The sequence below is a fragment of the Athene cunicularia genome (assembly GCF_003259725.1).
Source record: "Athene cunicularia isolate RWA chromosome 8 unlocalized genomic scaffold, athCun1 chr8_part1, whole genome shotgun sequence".
Classification (NCBI taxonomy): domain Eukaryota; kingdom Metazoa; phylum Chordata; class Aves; order Strigiformes; family Strigidae; genus Athene; species Athene cunicularia.
The window spans coordinates 31,743,162-31,761,898 of record NW_020799109.1 but is presented as its reverse complement, the minus strand read 5'-3'; the positions used below and the strand labels follow the sequence as shown (position 1 = coordinate 31,761,898).

At 39.5% G+C, this 18,737-nt stretch overlaps 1 protein-coding gene across 10 annotated transcripts in view; it reads right to left on the bottom strand.

Annotated features, from left to right (window-relative positions):
* The window catches only part of RC3H1 (ring finger and CCCH-type domains 1), a 63,094-nt gene that overhangs the window by 25,726 nt on the left and 18,631 nt on the right, over positions 1–18,737 (bottom strand). For 6 of the 10 annotated variants that reach the window (XM_026853726.1, XM_026853730.1, XM_026853734.1 and 3 more), the window contains exons 2-7: positions 14,059–14,419; positions 6,576–6,696; positions 5,064–5,303; positions 3,750–3,925; positions 2,724–2,924; positions 1,448–1,580 (exon numbers count right to left, since the gene is read on the bottom strand). In XM_026853726.1, coding sequence (XP_026709527.1) covers positions 1,448–1,580; positions 2,724–2,924; positions 3,750–3,925; positions 5,064–5,303; positions 6,576–6,696; positions 14,059–14,289 — 1,102 coding nt within the window. In that variant the 5' untranslated portion in view covers positions 14,290–14,419. Of the gene's footprint in view, positions 1–1,447; positions 1,581–2,723; positions 2,925–3,749; positions 3,926–5,063; positions 5,304–6,575; positions 6,697–14,058; positions 14,420–16,800; positions 16,821–18,551; positions 18,572–18,737 lie in introns of those variants that run through there. The other 4 variants (XM_026853728.1, XM_026853729.1, XM_026853731.1 and 1 more) reach the window with 4 other exon arrangements.

Here is an 18,737-nt window from a genome sequence, read left to right as displayed (position 1 = left end):
TCAAAGCACCTTTCCAGATCTTTAGCACAAGTACATTCTAGTCTGCTCACAAGGACTAAATTCTTCCAGAGAACTTCAGCATATCTGTAGAACAGCAGGGAAGCAATTCAACAGCACAGAAGAGAAACATCAAGATCAGACTCACCTACTAAAACTGAGTGAGGCTATTAGTGATTCCACTTTCTGTATCAGTCTGTGGATAACAAATTTACAGTACGCACACAGTTTTGCCAGACTTGTTACAGTATGAAAGATTTGGGAAGAGAACACTATACCTCCTTTAACTGTAAAGTACAACTGGTCCTCATTTGAAAAGTAAGTAAGTTTGAACAAACAGAAACTAAGAACTACAGCTTTTCATTTCCTGAAGTCATAGTTTGAACCTTCATACTATTTTGATATTAATATTGATTTTACAAATACTAATGGTATAAAACAAAACCGCAGCCACAGCACTCTCCATTCTGTCCCCTTCCTTCTGTCTCAGGCAGTCTGTCCTCACAGTGCTGCTGACTTTTCCAACAATTTCCATCTTTCTCTCTGTCAATGGCTTAGATTTCCCAATTATATATATTCCTTCCAACTAACTTCCCCTTCCTAGACCATCTTTCATACCTTTGCAGAATTACATATTAAGAAGAAAAATACTACATTCCCTAGGATAGCAAATCTCTTGCGGTCTAGGCTGATTTTTGCCCAGCTTCTCTTTGTGCTCTCAAAATTATACCATGAAATCCAAAACTGTTTACACAAAAGATGCCTTATGATTTTAAGCTGCCTCTAGAAAGTCTTCTGAGCACAATGTCTGCAGGCTACAGAACTCAGATCAAAAACTAATACACAGACTTTCTTGAACAAAAGAAAAAGGTAAACGTTTTTTAGATAAGTGAAGTCCTCAACCTGGTATGTGTTTTCTTGAAGACCTCCCCTAGATAGTAAACAAATTATTTGCTCTGGTAAAGAACTGGAGAGAAAAAGATATCCCAGAGTGACAGTTAAGGCTCTGCATTAAGCATAGTGGTTCTGTAAATCTTCCTGTTGCTTTGCAAATCTGGTTTCAAGTAGAAGCATGTGTACTAAAAAAGGGAAAAGGAGGAAGCTAAGACTCCTGCCACTTCCCCAGTATCAAGTATACACCATGTAACCTCACAGGATTATAAGTATTCAACATCCTCATCCATGCTCATCCAGTGCTGTCAAACAAGAAAGCCCTCTTCAAAGAAGTGGTGAAATTATTCCTGCCAAGCTTTTCAATCTATTTTCGCTTCAGAATAGTCCAGTTCCTCACAGATTACTGCTGTTCACAGGCCAGTTATGAATACCGCTCAAGAATCTTAAGTTTATGAGTTAGAGGATGTTAGATTCAACAGCTTTCAATCCTTCAGAAGTGTTAAGATCCTCTTGGTAAACTGCAAGTTAAAGGTTCTTATAAAACATCTAGACTTACCTGGACTAGGATCAATATTTGCCAGGAGCTCTAGGTGAGGTCGAAGACGATTCAGGTTAGCTGGATCTCCAGTCCTCTGAAGAGCAATAGTTAATTCCTGAACACTCTGTGCAAACGAGGCTGGGGTCTGCAACTTAAAAAAAATAGTAGTAATTAACTTCCTACAGGCAAAGCAATCCTCAAGGTTTCTGAAGGTTGCTCCACAAGCCCACAAAAGCTGTCTTCCAGAACTGGAGTAAAATGTTTTTCACACAAGCCCATTTCAGTCAGCACCTTGTATTAAAATTCCTTCTCCAGCATCAAGAACACACAAATCTATAACATTGCATATTAAAATGCAGCTCTGAATAGACAAAGGCTGGTATTATTTCTAGCAATGTAACCTAGTTATTTTTTATGTTGTGCTGACACCCAGAAAAAAGCTACATAATACAGAAACCACTTAATTCAGATTTCCTAAGAGTCTAATATCTCCAATCCCCAAACCAACAGGTTTGTATCCTGCTTTAAACTGAGTACAGCAGACAATAATAAGCAAGATGGTCGAAGGACAAATATAGCTAGCAACTTTCCATTTATTATCATCACACGATTTCAGTATTTAAAATTATTTCATTCCACCTAAATCCTTCAGAAGATGTCTGGTAGGACACCTGAAAAAGTGGGCATAAGCATAAATTCAAAACAGACTGATCTTGAAGCTAATCCTCCTGCACTGCAGCCAGAGCATTTGTTTCACACCTTTTCTAACCATTCAACAAGGTTCAGTTCTTCCCACCTAATTTAGGTACTTACACAGGAGTACCCTAATTCGAAAGCCCATTTATCCTATGTTTGCTCTAAACAAAAAGAGATCTGGGACCAAGAAATTTTATTTAAGAAACGTGTTTCCACCTCACTTACTTCAGGTATAGACTAGGGGACTGATTTTCTTTCAACTTATGTCCTAACTTCCTGCCTGGAAACACTAACCATTAACCTCTGTTACTCCACTGGCAGTTATCAGCGGTTCAGAAAGGACACATGCCAGTTGCGTAGCTAACCTTTGTGGCTTCCCATCTGCAGAAAGAGCTAAAGTAGAAAGAGATAGCACAGGGAGCAAGATTCATTAGGTTACAAATAAATATTCTAATCATTTAGACCATAAAGGGTTGGGAAATAACAAGGCATTATTAATGTATAAGGCAAGTACACATGGGCACAGTTTTTAAATGCCTGTAACATGGATATGACAGTTGCAAACAAGATAGACTGGGCTGATTTTAGGTGGCTTTACCTTGTCAATGATAGACTGCATGTGGGATTTGTGAGACTGGTCGCCATATAACAGTGAGGACCACTGATCTGGTGCAATGCGTAAACCTGCTTCCATAGCTATTTGAACTATCTGGGAATCATGTTCCCTTCTCAGAGCTTCATAAGTCCGAAACTCCTCCTTCAGTTGCATCAGGGAGGAATCCTCATCTCGCTTTGTCACCTAGGGGGGAGAAACGAGCCAAATACAATTAAGCAGAATAAAACAGATTATGTAAAATCCAAGGCAAGCAAAATCTTCAGTCAGCAACTAAGTTCTTCCTCCCAGACTAAACTAAAGTATGACATTATGCAGTGAACACTAGTTCCTACTAAATAACACACTATTCATGAAGTGGAACCTCTATGAAATGGATACCAAACATAATTTGCTCCGACTCTGACTGAGATATTGATGGAAAAGTTCACACTTCCTAAACAACTTTACAGCATCCACACTTCTCCAATCAAGGTATTTTGTTTGAATTGCAGAATTTTGTTTGAGGGTACAATTAGGAGCAACAAAGCATTTTTCTCATTTAGGGAAACTGACTGACATTTAAATTGAGCACCTAGGAATGGACCATTAAATACTGTGAAGTACAATAAGAAGTTTAAGTTCTCTTTCTAGGACTCTCCCAGAGTCTCCTACTTTTTTGTTTCTAATCACACCACCACTAAGTTAACAGAAGTGGGGACTTCCCAGCTTTAAGCCTCTTCTAAGGGGATAAATTATGCTGACTTACATACAAGTTTTGTTACTGTGCATCTATTAAACCTGGACAGGGTCAAAACCTAGTTTTACAGCTTAAAATTGTAATTTCAGCCTACACTGCCATCATAGCGGTACGACAAAGAACACTCCAAACACACATGGGACTTAATAAATAATACTCTTTATAGCTACACATATTTTTAGGCACATTTAATGTTACAGGTCAATGAAAATTGAAAGTGAAAACCAGTAGTTTTCATGGCATTATGAGATCTCCAAGCAGATTCTTCCTACCTTGAAGCACGACGCTCTGTAAAGAAGCTGGACAACATGTCCAATGCTAGTTTTAGAAGCCTGAGGAAATCTCGGCTCCAGCCTCTGAACCACAAAGAGAACTAAGACCTTCCGTGACAAAGCAGATCCATCTTCCAGAGCCAGTAGAACCAGCTTTAAAGCCTCCTCTTGCATTGCTGGGGGGGAAATGTGAAGAAAAGACACAAAGGATGAGAGAAGACCAGGAAAGATTTCTGCACTTTGTTTCTGTACAACTGGCAGACCAGCTAGAAGACCCAACCCCAAACAACACACAAACCCAGACAGGAAAGGGAGCTGAGCAAGAAGGGAGGGCAAAGAAGAAAGGAACACTTCCAGATTCCCAGACTGGGACTGGGGAAAATAGGACTTGTTAATTTTTATTGTATGTTCTATTTTGGGTATCAGATGACAGGAAGACTTCTTCATTCCTGTCTATACATCTCCCTTGATTATTAATATAAGAGCTTTCAAAGTGTATTATCTACATCCCACACCTATCCCAGCAGAAAAAGTTACCAGGCTGAGGAAGAGCAAGGTTGGATCCCATGCAGGTAAACAACAACTAGTGCCCACACAAATAAAGTAGGTGCTGTAGCACCAATATTTTGCTATGTGACAAGCCTCTCTCTTCCCTGCAGTGGTGCAAAAGTCAGCATCCCAAAGTTAGTCTTCCTTCATGTTTCAGTGGGGAAAAGCTTCTTTTATTTAAGAAACTGGCTTCATATTTCAAGACATTATTTTTGTTCCTCACCAAACGACGACTATATTTTCAGTAGCAAGGCTTCACACATTTTTTTTTAAGCAAAACTGATTCTTTTAGCATTATATGAAAAGGTATTCAATTTCTAAATATGTAACTTTCCAAAAATGCATACACACACAAACACCACACCACCCCCCCAATGTAACAAATCTCTCCCCACAACTATTTTGTATGTTTATTACCCTAGAGGAGGAAAAGAAGCCATGTCCAGTCACTTCCAGTAATGTTTTTTTTTTCTAGAAGGGTCTTCTTCAAAGAATAGCAACTGAGAAACTACCTCCCATAATATCTTATCACAAGAACAAAAGGACACACATGATCCTGAATTTTATAAAAGACTTGTAAAAGCACTAGAAGCACAAGAAAGTCCATGTAGCAGCCCAACAGATAAATCGTTAATTCTGAAGATCAACTATCAAGGAATTAAACCACTGCCTAACAAAACCACTCAGGTATCTGACACCCCTTTATCCACCCTCCTCAATTATGAATTGCTTCCAGTATAGAAGTAGCACTGTGGTGTTACCTACCTGGTCCAAGGAACTGGCACCCTCTGGCTCTCACTGCAGCCCAGAGGTTCGAAGAGAGCTGCTGAGGATTTTGATGCTGAAGAATGAGCTCTGTGACGGTTCTTTCACCAAGTGACCGTGCTGCACGCATGGCTCTGATCCGCCCTTCTTCTTCCACTAGCTGGCAATGAACTAATGTCACAAGTTTCCTTTGCATGGGACGACTTAGCACGCTCTGAGTAGTACTGTTAAGACCCACACCTTCAAAACAAAATGAAGCAGAAAAAGAAAATAAACTACATCATAACTCCTTTTCTTATGTCAGCCTTCAACCACTGTACTGTGGAAGTGCAAACCTAGTTCACCTGATGTCCACTTTGTTAGAGAGATCACTAGAGAAGGCATCTCAGAAGTTAATTTTTGTCAGTTTTACTCAGCCTTAAAAGCCAACAGCTACTGGGAGCCAGCTTTCCCACAGGTTTAAGTCTTTGACTGACTGATTTGGCTCCCTAAGAAGGTAGAATCTCTAATGAATTCCCCATGTTGGAAGTCTGTCCTGCACCCTCCCAAATGTATTTCCCAGGTGTTTCCTCAAGGGTAGGATCATACTGCAGTCCTTCCCTTACTCATGGGCTTCAGAGATCACTGTCGCCTTTGACATTTGCCTGTTTTTACAAGATATTTAGGTTTTTTATCTGTATCTGCTATCTTCACTGCTTTGGCCTAGCCAAACTGAACTTGCATGAGCTCAAAAGTGTTTGGGTGATGTTTAACTATGTGCAAATGCTGAGATTTACAAATGTGCTGAGAGACACTGAAACCAGATTGAAGGAAGAAATGACGCGCTAAGCATATGGCTGCAACACTGAGTGCATTCCACAGCACAGGACTTGTTCACTGGGCCACTACTGCTACCACACTGTACTAGCTGGACAAGCTTGAGACAGCTTTTTCTAATTCAGTTCTGAAAACCTGATGCCCATGATGCTCACCTCTACTACTTGGGTCGACAGATATTCCAAGTCCACCATATATAACATAGATAAAATCCATACTCTTGAACCCAGTGAAGTTTTCCTAAGTTAGAATTACTCAAATTGACCCAACTCTTGTATAAACAAAGTATTAATTATTTCTCTTATATATCCTATATGCAGTAACTTTCTCAGTTTCTACAAACAGGCTGCATTACTACAGTTATCTCAAAGCAAAGCAGAACTCAAATTAAAAAAAGCAGAATTATCTATTTTAACTTAGTCTGCAGAGGTCAACTCAACTTACAAAGTTTGTCTCAACTTACTATACCATGGCCTTTACCCAGTATTTTTTTTGACATAATGTCTTCACCACCCACCCTCTCCCCCCACATACCATGAAGACATAGCCTTAATGCTTAGGAAATTTGTTTAAATTTGTTTTTAAACTAGATTCATATACATTTTTCAAACAAGACTACCTAATCATTTGGATAGTTTGGTTTGCATCTTATTTGTTCCCAGCTTTCATTTTCAAAGGAAACAATGCACAAACTACCTCTTGCACTGCTGAGTGGTTTGAGGTACAATGCTAATTCTTCCACACATTTTTTGCCCTCCTCATAATGCTTGGTATCTTCAGCTCCACTACATAAAGTAATTGGCTGCTGCTCAGGAACCTGGAAGGAGACAACATATAGATCTATGAAGAATATGCATAAATAAGTGGCAGTCACTTACAAACACCACATCCAGCTTGTTAATATCAAGCATTTCCTGTTTTGTTCCCCCTCTGTGTTTTTTCTATATTAGTAAGCATTTTTTCAGCTTGTGAAATGAACAAATAGCATCTTAAAAAAAAAAACAGCAAAAATTAAGACAAAATACGTAAAGAATTTATGGTTGGCAGACTTTATTTACTGGCTGACAGGAACTAGAAGCAGAAGACTTATTCCATGACAAAAAAAAAAAAATTACACGAGAAAAAAGGCATTTCTTATAACTATAAAACTTTGGCTAAAATAACACACATATTGAGACATCTCCAAAGATTCCTGGGCCAACACTCCCCCACCAAAAAAAACCCAACAACTAAAACAACAGAACAAATCAGACAAACCATGGTTTGTAGCTAAATACAGATTCATATCTAGGGCCTCACAGCTCTTAAATAATCCCAGGATAAGTGATCGGAGCTACTTGGATTAATAGGAGTAAAACCTAGCAGCAAATATGCCAGGACACCCTTGAAACATACTCTGATTAGACCTAATTATCAAGCAGCAAGATCAAGTTATCCTACACAGTGAATATTAACACAACCTGCAAGTATTAACCTGACAACACAGGCCAGTTACATTCTTGAGGTTTTTTGTTTGTTTTGGTGGGTTTCTTTTTTTCAGTTGTGGCATTTATTTCTTCATTGACGCATTCACCAGAAATGAGGATTTTTCAAAGGAATGTTGGACCACCCCTCCCTGAAGTTATAATTTTGCTTTTGTTTTCTTCCAGTTAAATTCTTACAGCTTTAAACAAATCTGGGCATGCAGCGTAGCACTCTATTAATGTTTCTCAACATCACTATTCAGCAATCAGCTCAATATTTGATAGTATAGAGAACTAGAATTTCTCAGAAGACTGAACAGAAGCACTTTTTGCATATGCTATTGAAGTGTAAAAAGATCTCAGACTTTAACTTCTATTTCCAAATCAATCACTATCCCACTGGCAATAACAACATGCTAATCCCACATAGCTGCTTACAGGGACCAACCCAGGCCCTCAGTCTAGAAGCACAAGCCTTTAATGCTCAAGTTAAAGCCAGCTACAAACCCACTAACCTTCACGTGCAACCCAGTCATGGAGAGCGGCATTATGATGGGAGCAGCAAATAAAAAGAGTAAATATACATAAAATACACACACACATACATATATATGGTTGCCACCACCAATATGAACAGCTTTCCTATTACTTTTAATAGTAATGAAACCATTTCAATCATATGATCACACTTCTATAGGTTTAAACAACTATGCATACTAAGTTGCTCATTTGACAAACAGTGCAAAATAAAAAGTTACTAGCTGCATAACTCTTACACCAGGCAACAAAAAAAGAGTCTCTTGAGTGTAATATATGAGCTGAAATTAAGAGGGGTAACACCACCCCAAAAATAATATAATCAAGTTAGCCTGGATCCGACACTGCCCCTTTTACTCCTATTAAAGGGAAAAACAAAACCAAGTTTAATCACACCAAAACAGCAAGGTTAGGCTGGATGCTTTTCAGAGACTGTAGTTAAGTTTTGGAGGTTTTTTTGGTTTTGTTTGAATTCTGGGGATGGGGTGTTGTTTGGTTGGGGTGGTTTGCTTTTTGGGTGTTGTGGTTTGGGGTTTTTTTTGTGTGTAAGCAAGAAAGCTTTCAGTAAAAGGAGATTTTGCAACTGTATCTTACAGTGGTCATCCTTAACTGTTGCAACAGCCTCCAGACAGATTCATTTCTTGGGATCCAGGAAACAACACCTTCAATATTTGCTTTCATGTTTACAAAACACACCACCTCCTTTGCAAAGCCACTGCCATTTTAGCAGTCTGTCTGGGAAGTTACACAAGAAGAACTGGCTAATTGATCAAACCACACACACACCTCATGCATTTGTGCAGAGAAAAAACTACAGTCTCTGCCCTATATACTGCTGTAATGCATTTTGTGCAAATTTCTATTTACTCCTGCAAGCATTCAATCTGGCACTGGTGACAACCTGAAATACAACTACAGCAGACAAAGAGGTCTTGGAACAGATGGGTGGCAGGAAGCTGTGTTCAGTCCTGCATTTCGATCTTGAATTAAGGCAGGTTTAGCACACATTAACAGCAGCGGTTTGGAATGCCATACACAGCACAACCCCACCAGCGAGACACAAGGACTGTCTAGGCAACTAACTAACAGCTTCCCCCTCCCCCAGGAAAAAGCTGGCATAGAAAAAGTTAATGAGTTAACCAAGAGTTAATCAAGCTATTCAACACTGTGATTCTGCATATCATTCCCATTTCTTCTCTTTGCAAGGGAAGCTTCAGTGTAAAAATCTATAAGCCTTGCACAACCATACTGTTTGCAAAAATGAGCCCAAAAGAGATTAACTTCCATCTTAAACTGGTGCAAGTGTAGTACAGCACAACAAAACAAGATGCTTATCTTGTGGTTTCAGGAGTCTTCAGGAAAATAGAATGTATTTCTACACACACACACTTATATCTTCACTCATATGATGCATCTTACAGTAAAACAAATAATTTTCACTTTTGCTGGTTCTGTTACATGCATTTCCAGGACTTTAGTATTTTAGGGTTAGAATGACTGTAAGAACAGCATCTACCAAGAGAAAAATGGTAAAGACGTGATTTATAGAAGTCACAGGAGATCTGAATTTTAATTTTGGCTCTGTCATGGAAGTGCTGAGGGACAAATGAGAAATAATTCATCTCCAACACATTTTCACTTCCCCTTCACAAAGTATCTTTCAACAGCATGCGGGACCCTGTGGTCACTACTGTTTACAACGCCTCTTGTGAGCCTTAAAATAGATGCCCTGAAGAGTGAGTTCATTATTTTCATCCTCATTCAATAGTCTATTCTCTCAAACACCACACCCTTATCATAGTTTTCACTGCAAATATATTTACATAATATAATAAACACCTCCCACGGGGGACTAGAACAAGACAGGAAAAATAATCTCAGATGTGTAATTACTTTGTGATCATTTTGTGTGCATCTGCCTTGGCAATGACCGCAAGTATCCCAGCAGTGGAATGCCGCCCATCAGCATGACTACTTGTGGCTGTGGGAAGAGGCAGGTTATGACGGCATGAGGAAGGGGACCGGAAAAGAACACTAACACATCATTTCATACCAGGCAGTGATTCTGAATTGGTGATTTAAGCATAATTTGATGAAGGAGGTCAGCTTGAGTTGTCACTAATTACCATTAGACATCTAATTGCACAGAATGAGAACATGTTAAACAGACCAAACTCCTTTTTTTCTGGTCTGAAAACTGTTTCCCCCATTTCCCCCCTCCCTGCAAACAGATTATTTGCTTCCTGACAAAAAAAAAACCCAAACCCACAAAACACAAAAAAAACCCCAAAGCCTACTGTCTTCAGTTCCTCAAGAGTTTGCACTGAGAGCAACTTCTTCACAGATAATTCTTTTGTGGCACCTCATTTCACCAAAAGTTACAACAAAAAAACGATCAGATGTGCCACTAGTATCTCTGCAGTTGTAATCTTCCCCTTTTGAAAGGGCTGCGAGTTAAGACTACTCCACTCATGCTCTTGTCATATACCAATTCCATTGCCTAATGTCTAGTATTGTATTTATCATGTCCAGCAGGAGACTAGGAAAGAAATTAAAGCACCACAGGAATTTCTGCCACTTGATGTCACCTGTTTGGAACGTGCACACTGCTGTTTCATGTGTTAAGAAAACAGAAGGGAAGCACTTAGATGACAGATCCATGATAATGCACTCTCAAAACACTAGCCTGGTGAATGTTTAAAATAGTTGCATATAGTGATTAATATCTGGGTGCTTGAATAGTTAAAATTAAAAACCTTATTCCCACAGAAACTGACTTAAGGGATTTCTTTACCCAAGAAGTCTGAAAAGCAAGGTATTCCATGAATGCCTTTCTGATTTAAGTTCAAGGCCACTGTGCCTCCCTCCCCTCACAACACGCTTAGCTCCTGCTTAGGCACTGAGCTATTTCCAGCTCTCACAGCAATAATAATTCTCACCTTACCCTTACAATCCCTCCTCCTCCCCGCCATCATCTTATGCAGCTGAACTTAACTATATGTGGGGTTGATTTCCCAACCACCACCTTCCAGAACAGACCTGTAACCACTGTTGACATGTACCACACTGCACTGTGGGAGCACGAATTCGAGTCTCTGCAACAAGTTAATTTTCACATCAAGGGTGGCTATAACCTGGGCAACAGGTTTCCTTTTTTGGAAAGGGGTAGGGAGAGGGAAGACTGAGAAACAGCCTGTAATGCGAGGAAGAAACCAATTCTTTTCACCATAAAGTGACAAAACCTACACAGAGAGAATGCTATTGTTTGAGAAGTAGGTTACTGCTCTCTCGGGTGACTGTGATAAATTTAGTACATTTTTCCCAGAAGTACAGTCCTGCTTATTTCACCCACTGTGCCTGCTTGAAAGCCAACCAAGGCGACTTGCCCTGGAATCTCATCACAGTTGCCAGTCACAGCAGAACAGATTTGTTTCTTCAAACTGCCTGGTCTCCTCCTCTGCCTCCAGCAAAAAACACTTAACACTTCTAAATGTGTGAACTTCTCAGAAGACTCCCCAATGGGAAAAGAACGGTTTGTTCTTGCCCCCCCATACAAAAGCTTTAATTGTGTTGTACTGTATTTCCTTCTAAAATGAAACCTGTTTGTTTTTTGGTTTTTTTAAATTTATCATTTAAAAATAAAGTATGACACATCTCCATGGTTACACATCCATTAAGGTGTACAGGGGATTGGTGGAGATTAGGGGATGTTAATGACACATACACCCTCCTGAAACTAAACCAAGAAGTAGAACAAGACAATGGGCTTTGTTTCACTTAAATTGATGATACTTCTCATGCCTTCTAAATTGGCCTGCTGCTTGCAGATGATTTTTGTTGGCGTGTACCAAAGAGTCCACCTCCTTAACAGAATAGAGTTCAAAATTACTGTAGTTCCTCTACATTTTCTTGGTCTTCAACCAAGCATTTTTTCTGTAAAAAGGTTAAAAAAAATAAGGCCTTGGAGGGTCTCATGAAAAATAGCAACTGTTTCCCAGTCCTTCACAGCAAAGTAGTGTATTTATTTTCTAGTACTCCGAAGGCTGGTAAAAACTACAACAGGTGCCAGGAAGGGAAAGGGAAGAGAAAGGAGGGTGAGTTATACTGAACACTGATTTCATTCATATGCTCATTGAAATTAGGAGCTGGGGGGAGGTGGTGCAAATTTCTCTTAAGGAGGAAGTTTGTCAGTAATAAAAACCCAGCTAAAATCATGGATTGTTGTTTAGGTAACAGAATGCAGCAAGCAGCATTTGTTGCAGGAATGAGTGGCAAACGAGGGAAAGGGAATACTGTCTCTTTTGGTGGTATTTGCAGCTTTAAGGTCACCACGAAACAAGGCCCTATGAATCTTGATCACATAAAAAATTAAGACATGAAAAGAAGCACAAAAGTTATGTCATTAATTCAAAGTCAGAATCTAGAGTTCAGAACACTCAAGCAAATACAATACTACCATAAAGCCACTCTTCCTTCTTCATACCTCACATATGTATGGATGAAGAGACTCTGGTTGGCTAACTTGCAAAACCAAAATAAAATCCTAAATCACTTGAAAGAGGCAGGGTGATTTTCCATCTCATTCCAGAGGATCTTATTTTTATGGAAATTTTAATTCAGGCAAAGATGAAGTTAATGCCATCACACAGCTTCTCACAAAGCTTAACATATGCACACAAAGCAACCAAAAATGCAAAAGATGTTTATCCTAAGTGTTGACATTTGCACGTAGCTGGAACTATCAGAGAAACTCCAGAGAGGAAGAAAGAAAATATAAGGGAGAAAGAGAATTACGACATTTATTTATGGCATCACCCACAGATTTCACACTGCTTGGAGGCTCTTCAAAGATGGTGGCATACTCATATCACAGAAATGGGAGCACACAGCTTCATCGCCCTCTCCTGCAGGGCAGGATGAGTCCCTTAGCCCAGCCAGAAGCACAACTCAATTTTAAAACTTCTGATATAACTTCTATGCCATACACCGCAAATATGTAACAACAATAAATTAGCTGTATTACTTGATAAACAAAACAAAAAAAGTGGCAAAAACATGTCTGGATCTTTAGGTCCCAGTACCTAATAAAAAGCATCAGAACATATTTTTTCCTTCCACATCTTTTAAAGTTCCTCTAAAACATAACAGTTGCCCTTTCACTGAACTATAAGTCTCATTGAATTTTCTGCTGACTCCGACTTCACTGAGCCCAGATATGGAAGCAGATTTAAGGAAGACAATAACCCCTCTATGATAACTGCATCTCGTCTACATTTTTGTTCCTCACTCATAAGTTCAGCATAATTTTCCCTCCTCACCCTAAGCCCACAATCCTGTTCAGCCCTGGGAAGTGTGGGTCACAGGAAATTACCAGTGATCTAACCATAAGCACCTTATGCCAATTTAAACCTGTGCTGCAACTGAACAGAGCAATCCTGCTTTCCATACATCCCTGCCCCTTTCCTCAGGCTGCCACCAGTAGCAGCGCTGCTGGAGCATTCATCTTCTTCAGAGCACCAGTCCAGCTGACCTCCCAAATACCTGCTCCAGCATAAAGGGGAGTCTCAGGCAGGCTCCCCCCATTCACATACATGGATTTAGATTAACATGTCAGCTCAGGAAGTTACAGTTCCAGAGCACGGTTTCAAGTTAGACAGAAGGCAGCATACAGGCTGCTACCAGAGGGGTCTATTCCACATCCCTTACTTTCCCCTCCTGATTTTGGGACAAGCAATCACAAGTCCATAGTGTGAATATGGTAAAGCAGTAACCTACCACACAACAGCAGCTTCTCAGTGGGCAAGCTCACTGATCCAGTTCAACGTTTTGGCAGAGCATGGCAAGATACGAGCAAAGGAAGAAAGATGGTAACAGAACCAACCTGTTCTGGTGACAGCTCACAGTTACACTAAGTTAGAAGTAACACAAAAATCACAGTCAGTGACTGTTTATCATGATTTGAACTGTTGTTCCAGGCACCTCTACTACAGCATGTCAAAGGTCTAAATCCTGTATTCGTCAAAGTCAGTCTACAAAAAGGTCTACTCTACACACCATTAACAATGAGTCGTATTCTTTATTCACAGCTTGTCCTCCTTAGAGAAAGAAAGAAAACAACACCAAAAAAAAAAAAAAAAAAAAAAAAAAAAAAAAAAAAAAAAAAAAAAAAGCACCAATACCTGAGCACCCACTAGTTGCAGCAAGGCTGAGTTCACAGGAAGGAGTTCAATGTCTGTATTGATAGTGGTCTGGTCAAAAGGGCATGCCTTACGGTGGAGCTTGTTGAGGCACATCTTGCAGACAGTGTGGCCGCAACCCAAGCTGATGGGCTTCCGGATTGTTTCATCGAAAGTCTGTGTGCAAATCGGGCAGGAGAGAAAATCCGTCCATTGTGGAGCTTGTACAGGCATTGCTTCGGGAATTAATTGACAAGACAAAAATCTAAAGCACAGATTCCACTGGAATCAAAATCTTGGAAAAAGTCTGTTTGTTTTTAAATATCTTCTGTAAGTACAGTCAGCACATAGTGTGAAACATAACCTAGAAGAAAACAGAAACAGAAAGTTATTCTTTACTGGAACAGGCATGTAAAATCCTTTGCACTAGGCAAATATCACTTGTAGAGTGCAGTTCTGATGTTGAGTACTGAGTCATGACTTGCTTTAATTCCAGCTAGTCTCTGGCACTGGAAAAGTGCCACTTAAAACCATTTCTGCTGTTATGCAGCTTAAAAACCCCAGTGAAAATCAAGATAATTATCTATCTCATTGAAGTTGTAAGAATAATTAACTTTTAGGTTTTATGTTCTCTTTTTTCTTTACAAATGAGCCAATTAATATCAACTAGATTTGAATAAAAAGACAATTTTTGAAGGGCTGTTGTGCTTATTCCGCTAAAACAATTTTTTACAGTATTCATTGTGAGCTTTAAATAATTTTGTTTAGACAAGACTTCATCCAAACCCTCTATCATAAACAAGCTTTCTTCCTATTTCAGTGTGCTCCAGATTGGCACACAATTACTCCACAGAAACATATGAGCTGCCATAGCCTCAAGAAAAAAAAAGGATGAATGGCTCAGGGTACAGTCAGACAGACACAATAGAGCTCATGCACATCGCTAGGGCATACCATGTACTGCTACTATAGCACCTTCATACAAGCTGATCTGTATAGAGCTGCACAGCACCACGTGGATTTATCTGGGCACATCTCAGTTACCCTGGGAATCACAACTATTACTGGCTGTAATTCAGTATTGATAACTTCCCCTCAGTCTGCCCACCAAGCAGCTCCATCCTTCAAGAGCAGGAAGAAAATTTCTGGAAGCCATCTGGGACTGGAAGAGTGATGACTGTTTCTCAAGGACCCTTTTCTAACCCTGATTTACACCATTCATTGCCTGGAGGTTATATTGACAGAGAAAGTAACATCTTTAGTGCATTTAGAAATTACACTGAAACCCTACAATAGAGAGCCTGGAAGGTCTTTACTACTTTGCAATTTTGCATGAAATTGCTAGGAGGATCAAATGTTACTAATTATAAGGAAATGGAAGGTAAGATATCCATTTGGGACAAAATAAGGAAATAAAAGCAGAACTCTCTGTATGAGGAGAAATATAAAAGAATAGACAGATGAAGTGATGTGAAAAGTATCGTTAACGAAAGGAAAACTGATAATAAAAAGTTTCTAATGTCTGGCTTACTTTATCACCAGTGAAGTTAGCAAAAAAACAGCAGAAGTCACACAGATTTATTACCAAACATATTTTTCTATATCAAGCAGAAACACAAAAACAAAACACCCAAACAACCCAGACATGTAAGTTTCTTTTCCACACACCACTGGCTTCGGTTTCATACAAGGAGTGTGCACTTCCTTGCTAATATCTGTTCAGAAAGTTCTTATATAAGCAACAACCTCAAAATTAAAATTTAAATCTCAATTCTAAGTAAAGGCAAAGAAAGAAATGCACAAGTCCTAACTTAAAATGCTTTGATTCTGAAACCTTCAAGACAGCAACAAAAATCTAATGCTAAAAGAGAGACTCTGAAAAACCTCAGGCTTTTTTTTCCAGAGTTTAGTGTAATGTTCACAGTTAACATCATTTTGCCAAGGCAAACGATGAAGAGTTACTAGCTAAGCTTTTAGCCATATTTCATGAACAAATCATTACAGCTTGGTTCTAAAGCTAATGGAAAAAAAAAAATGACTTACCTTCAAATGACAATGTACAATGCCACACAATCACTGTTTAACAGCCAACAAGAAATCAATAAAAAAAAAAAAAATCAGTATTACCCAGACAAGGTGGTACTGAGAAAGAGGCATTGCATGTGGTTAACCCAAACACCACCATTGCACAACTCAAAGATCTGCCAAGTTTGTTCAGGGCTCCCCCGAGATGACCTTTTGAACAGCAAACCAGCAATTTTTTTCATCTTGTCAGCTGACAGGTAAATCATTCCTATTACTACTGTATCATCAACTCATCAACACCCAAATGAAAACATTTATAATTTACTTCAGTGATCTAACTTCCTAAAACATACAAGAAATTTATTTGCAAGCCCCCCCCTCCCTTAATATACTTTAAAGTAAATCCTGGTATTGAGTATTCTAGCCAGAATCATTCCTTGTAAACCAAGTCTGTAATAGAAATTATCTTGGAACTCCACAAAAATCTTTCTGCAAAGTGTAATACACAGCTTGATAAAACGAGTGTATGTATTGCTGTGCTATGAAATACCATTTCAGGTTCAAAATTTAAGAGCTGAATCATATTGCTTCCTTTATACCCACTGGTATTAAAATCTACCAGCAATTTCCCAGACTCATCTGCAATTCAGAAACAATTTGAACAGTCTATTTCAAACACTGATTGTTAACCAAGCATTATGGAAAAAAGCTGTTCCTTACTGAGGAAATCAAAACCAGAAGCTAATATGCAGCTGTACCACCAACACTAGAAAGTGATTGTGGACATGGAGACTCCACATTCCCAGGCTCTGCACTGGAGAAAAGAAGTTGAACACAATTTTAACGTGAGTTCACTACTTTAAAAAAAAAAAAACCCACAACCAAAACCAACCAAACAAACAAAACCAAACAAAAACCCAACAACAACAAAAAAAAAAACAGAGACATGTTGTTCCCACCTGTACCTCTGACCAGTCCAGACTACTGGCGTAACGAAATAGGTCATATTTATTTACTGTCTCAACAGTTGAAAGAGAAGTTTGGGGAGTCTGGAGAGGGAGGGAGTAATTAGTGGCACCCCTGACGCTTTACCAAGGCAGGTCCTAAAAGGCTAGAAAACAATGGAAGCAAAGCTTACACACCAGCACAGCTCTCAAAGGTCCTAATGAGCCCAAGCCTGGCACCAAACTGCCAGACTAGAAGGGCACATCACACGTGAATGGAAACCCCAAGCCCCAGCTGTGAATATGCAATCACCAGAGAGGCACATTTCACCGGTGGGTGACAGTTCCCCCTTATACATGGTGGACTTCTCTCCTACCCCTCATTTCACCAGACTCTGCAGCACCTGTGGACATGTACTGTGGCCTAAATGCCAGAGGAAGGCCACAGCACTCAGAATAGAAGATACAGCTGGGAGAAACGTCAGGAAATCTTGTATTTCAGCACAGTCTATCTTGCTGGAACAGATGGCCAACTGGCTTGATCCAGCCAACCCTTTCCCCACAGGAGAAAAGGATAGTTGTTTTAAGTACAAACTCTGCTCTGCTAATAAATCTCCCAAGCAGATCAGCACAGAACTGCGGAATTCCTCCGGTTGCACGTAAGACTGGAACTGCATCACAGAGACTGACAGATCACGAGCTGCATGCACACAGGCTGGCACCAAACCAAGTACTGCTGCTGCTACCACAGCTTTCCACATACATGATCCAGTTTTCCTGCTGGATCTTCAATCTTCAGACAAGGAAGCAGAATCAAGCACTGAGGTACAACATAAATCTCTCCCAGGCACCAAGCATGCAGATGATGTATACACATAAGAAGGGAAGCTGGGAAAGATGTGTGCCTTTTTGCAAGGTTTGTGACTTGCTATGACCTTGGAAATACCTGGAAACAAAATATTTTCTAACTTCAAAGAGCTACTTTAAACAGAGATTACAAACTGCAATAAAACAATAGAAACAAAGACAGTTTCATTATCACAGACAGCTATTGGAACCATCATCACTACAGAAGGAGAACACTTCCTTGTACAGATAAGGTAGGAAAAGCATATTCACACTTTTGTGGTACAACACACTTTTAAAAAAAATGTTTCTCTCCAGTATTATGCCAGAGGTGAGCAAAATGCGAAGAATGCAAACATTTATAAAAGACATATCCCATTTAAATAAAATCCCCCTCCCCAATATTATTATGCCATTTTTAACCTACCTTCTCAATTTGCTGTTTCACCCTGTTAGCTTCCAACACTTCTTATGTACACACATACACACTACTTTGAGGACAATACAGATATGCCAAAACCCCAAAACCCAAAAATTTCAACTGACACATCCACAGTACATAAACTGGAAGACAAGAAGCTGTAATTAAGAATGAAGATGCCCCAAGACTGAGACCCTGAATACTACATTGGCACCAGACAGCTAGATTTCAATATCTCTGAGTTTGAAAACGTAAAATACCTGTATGCAAGTCTCCTCTTGCTGCTTAGCCCTGCATAAGCTGCTTTTAACCACAGCTAGAAGAACCTGAAAAAATTTCTCACTTCATCTGGGCCCGCCCCCACCCCCCAAAAAAATCCTTGAAATTCCATCCTTCAACCCAGACTGGAAATGTCACACTGTAATGAGATCAGTGACCTGTCTCCT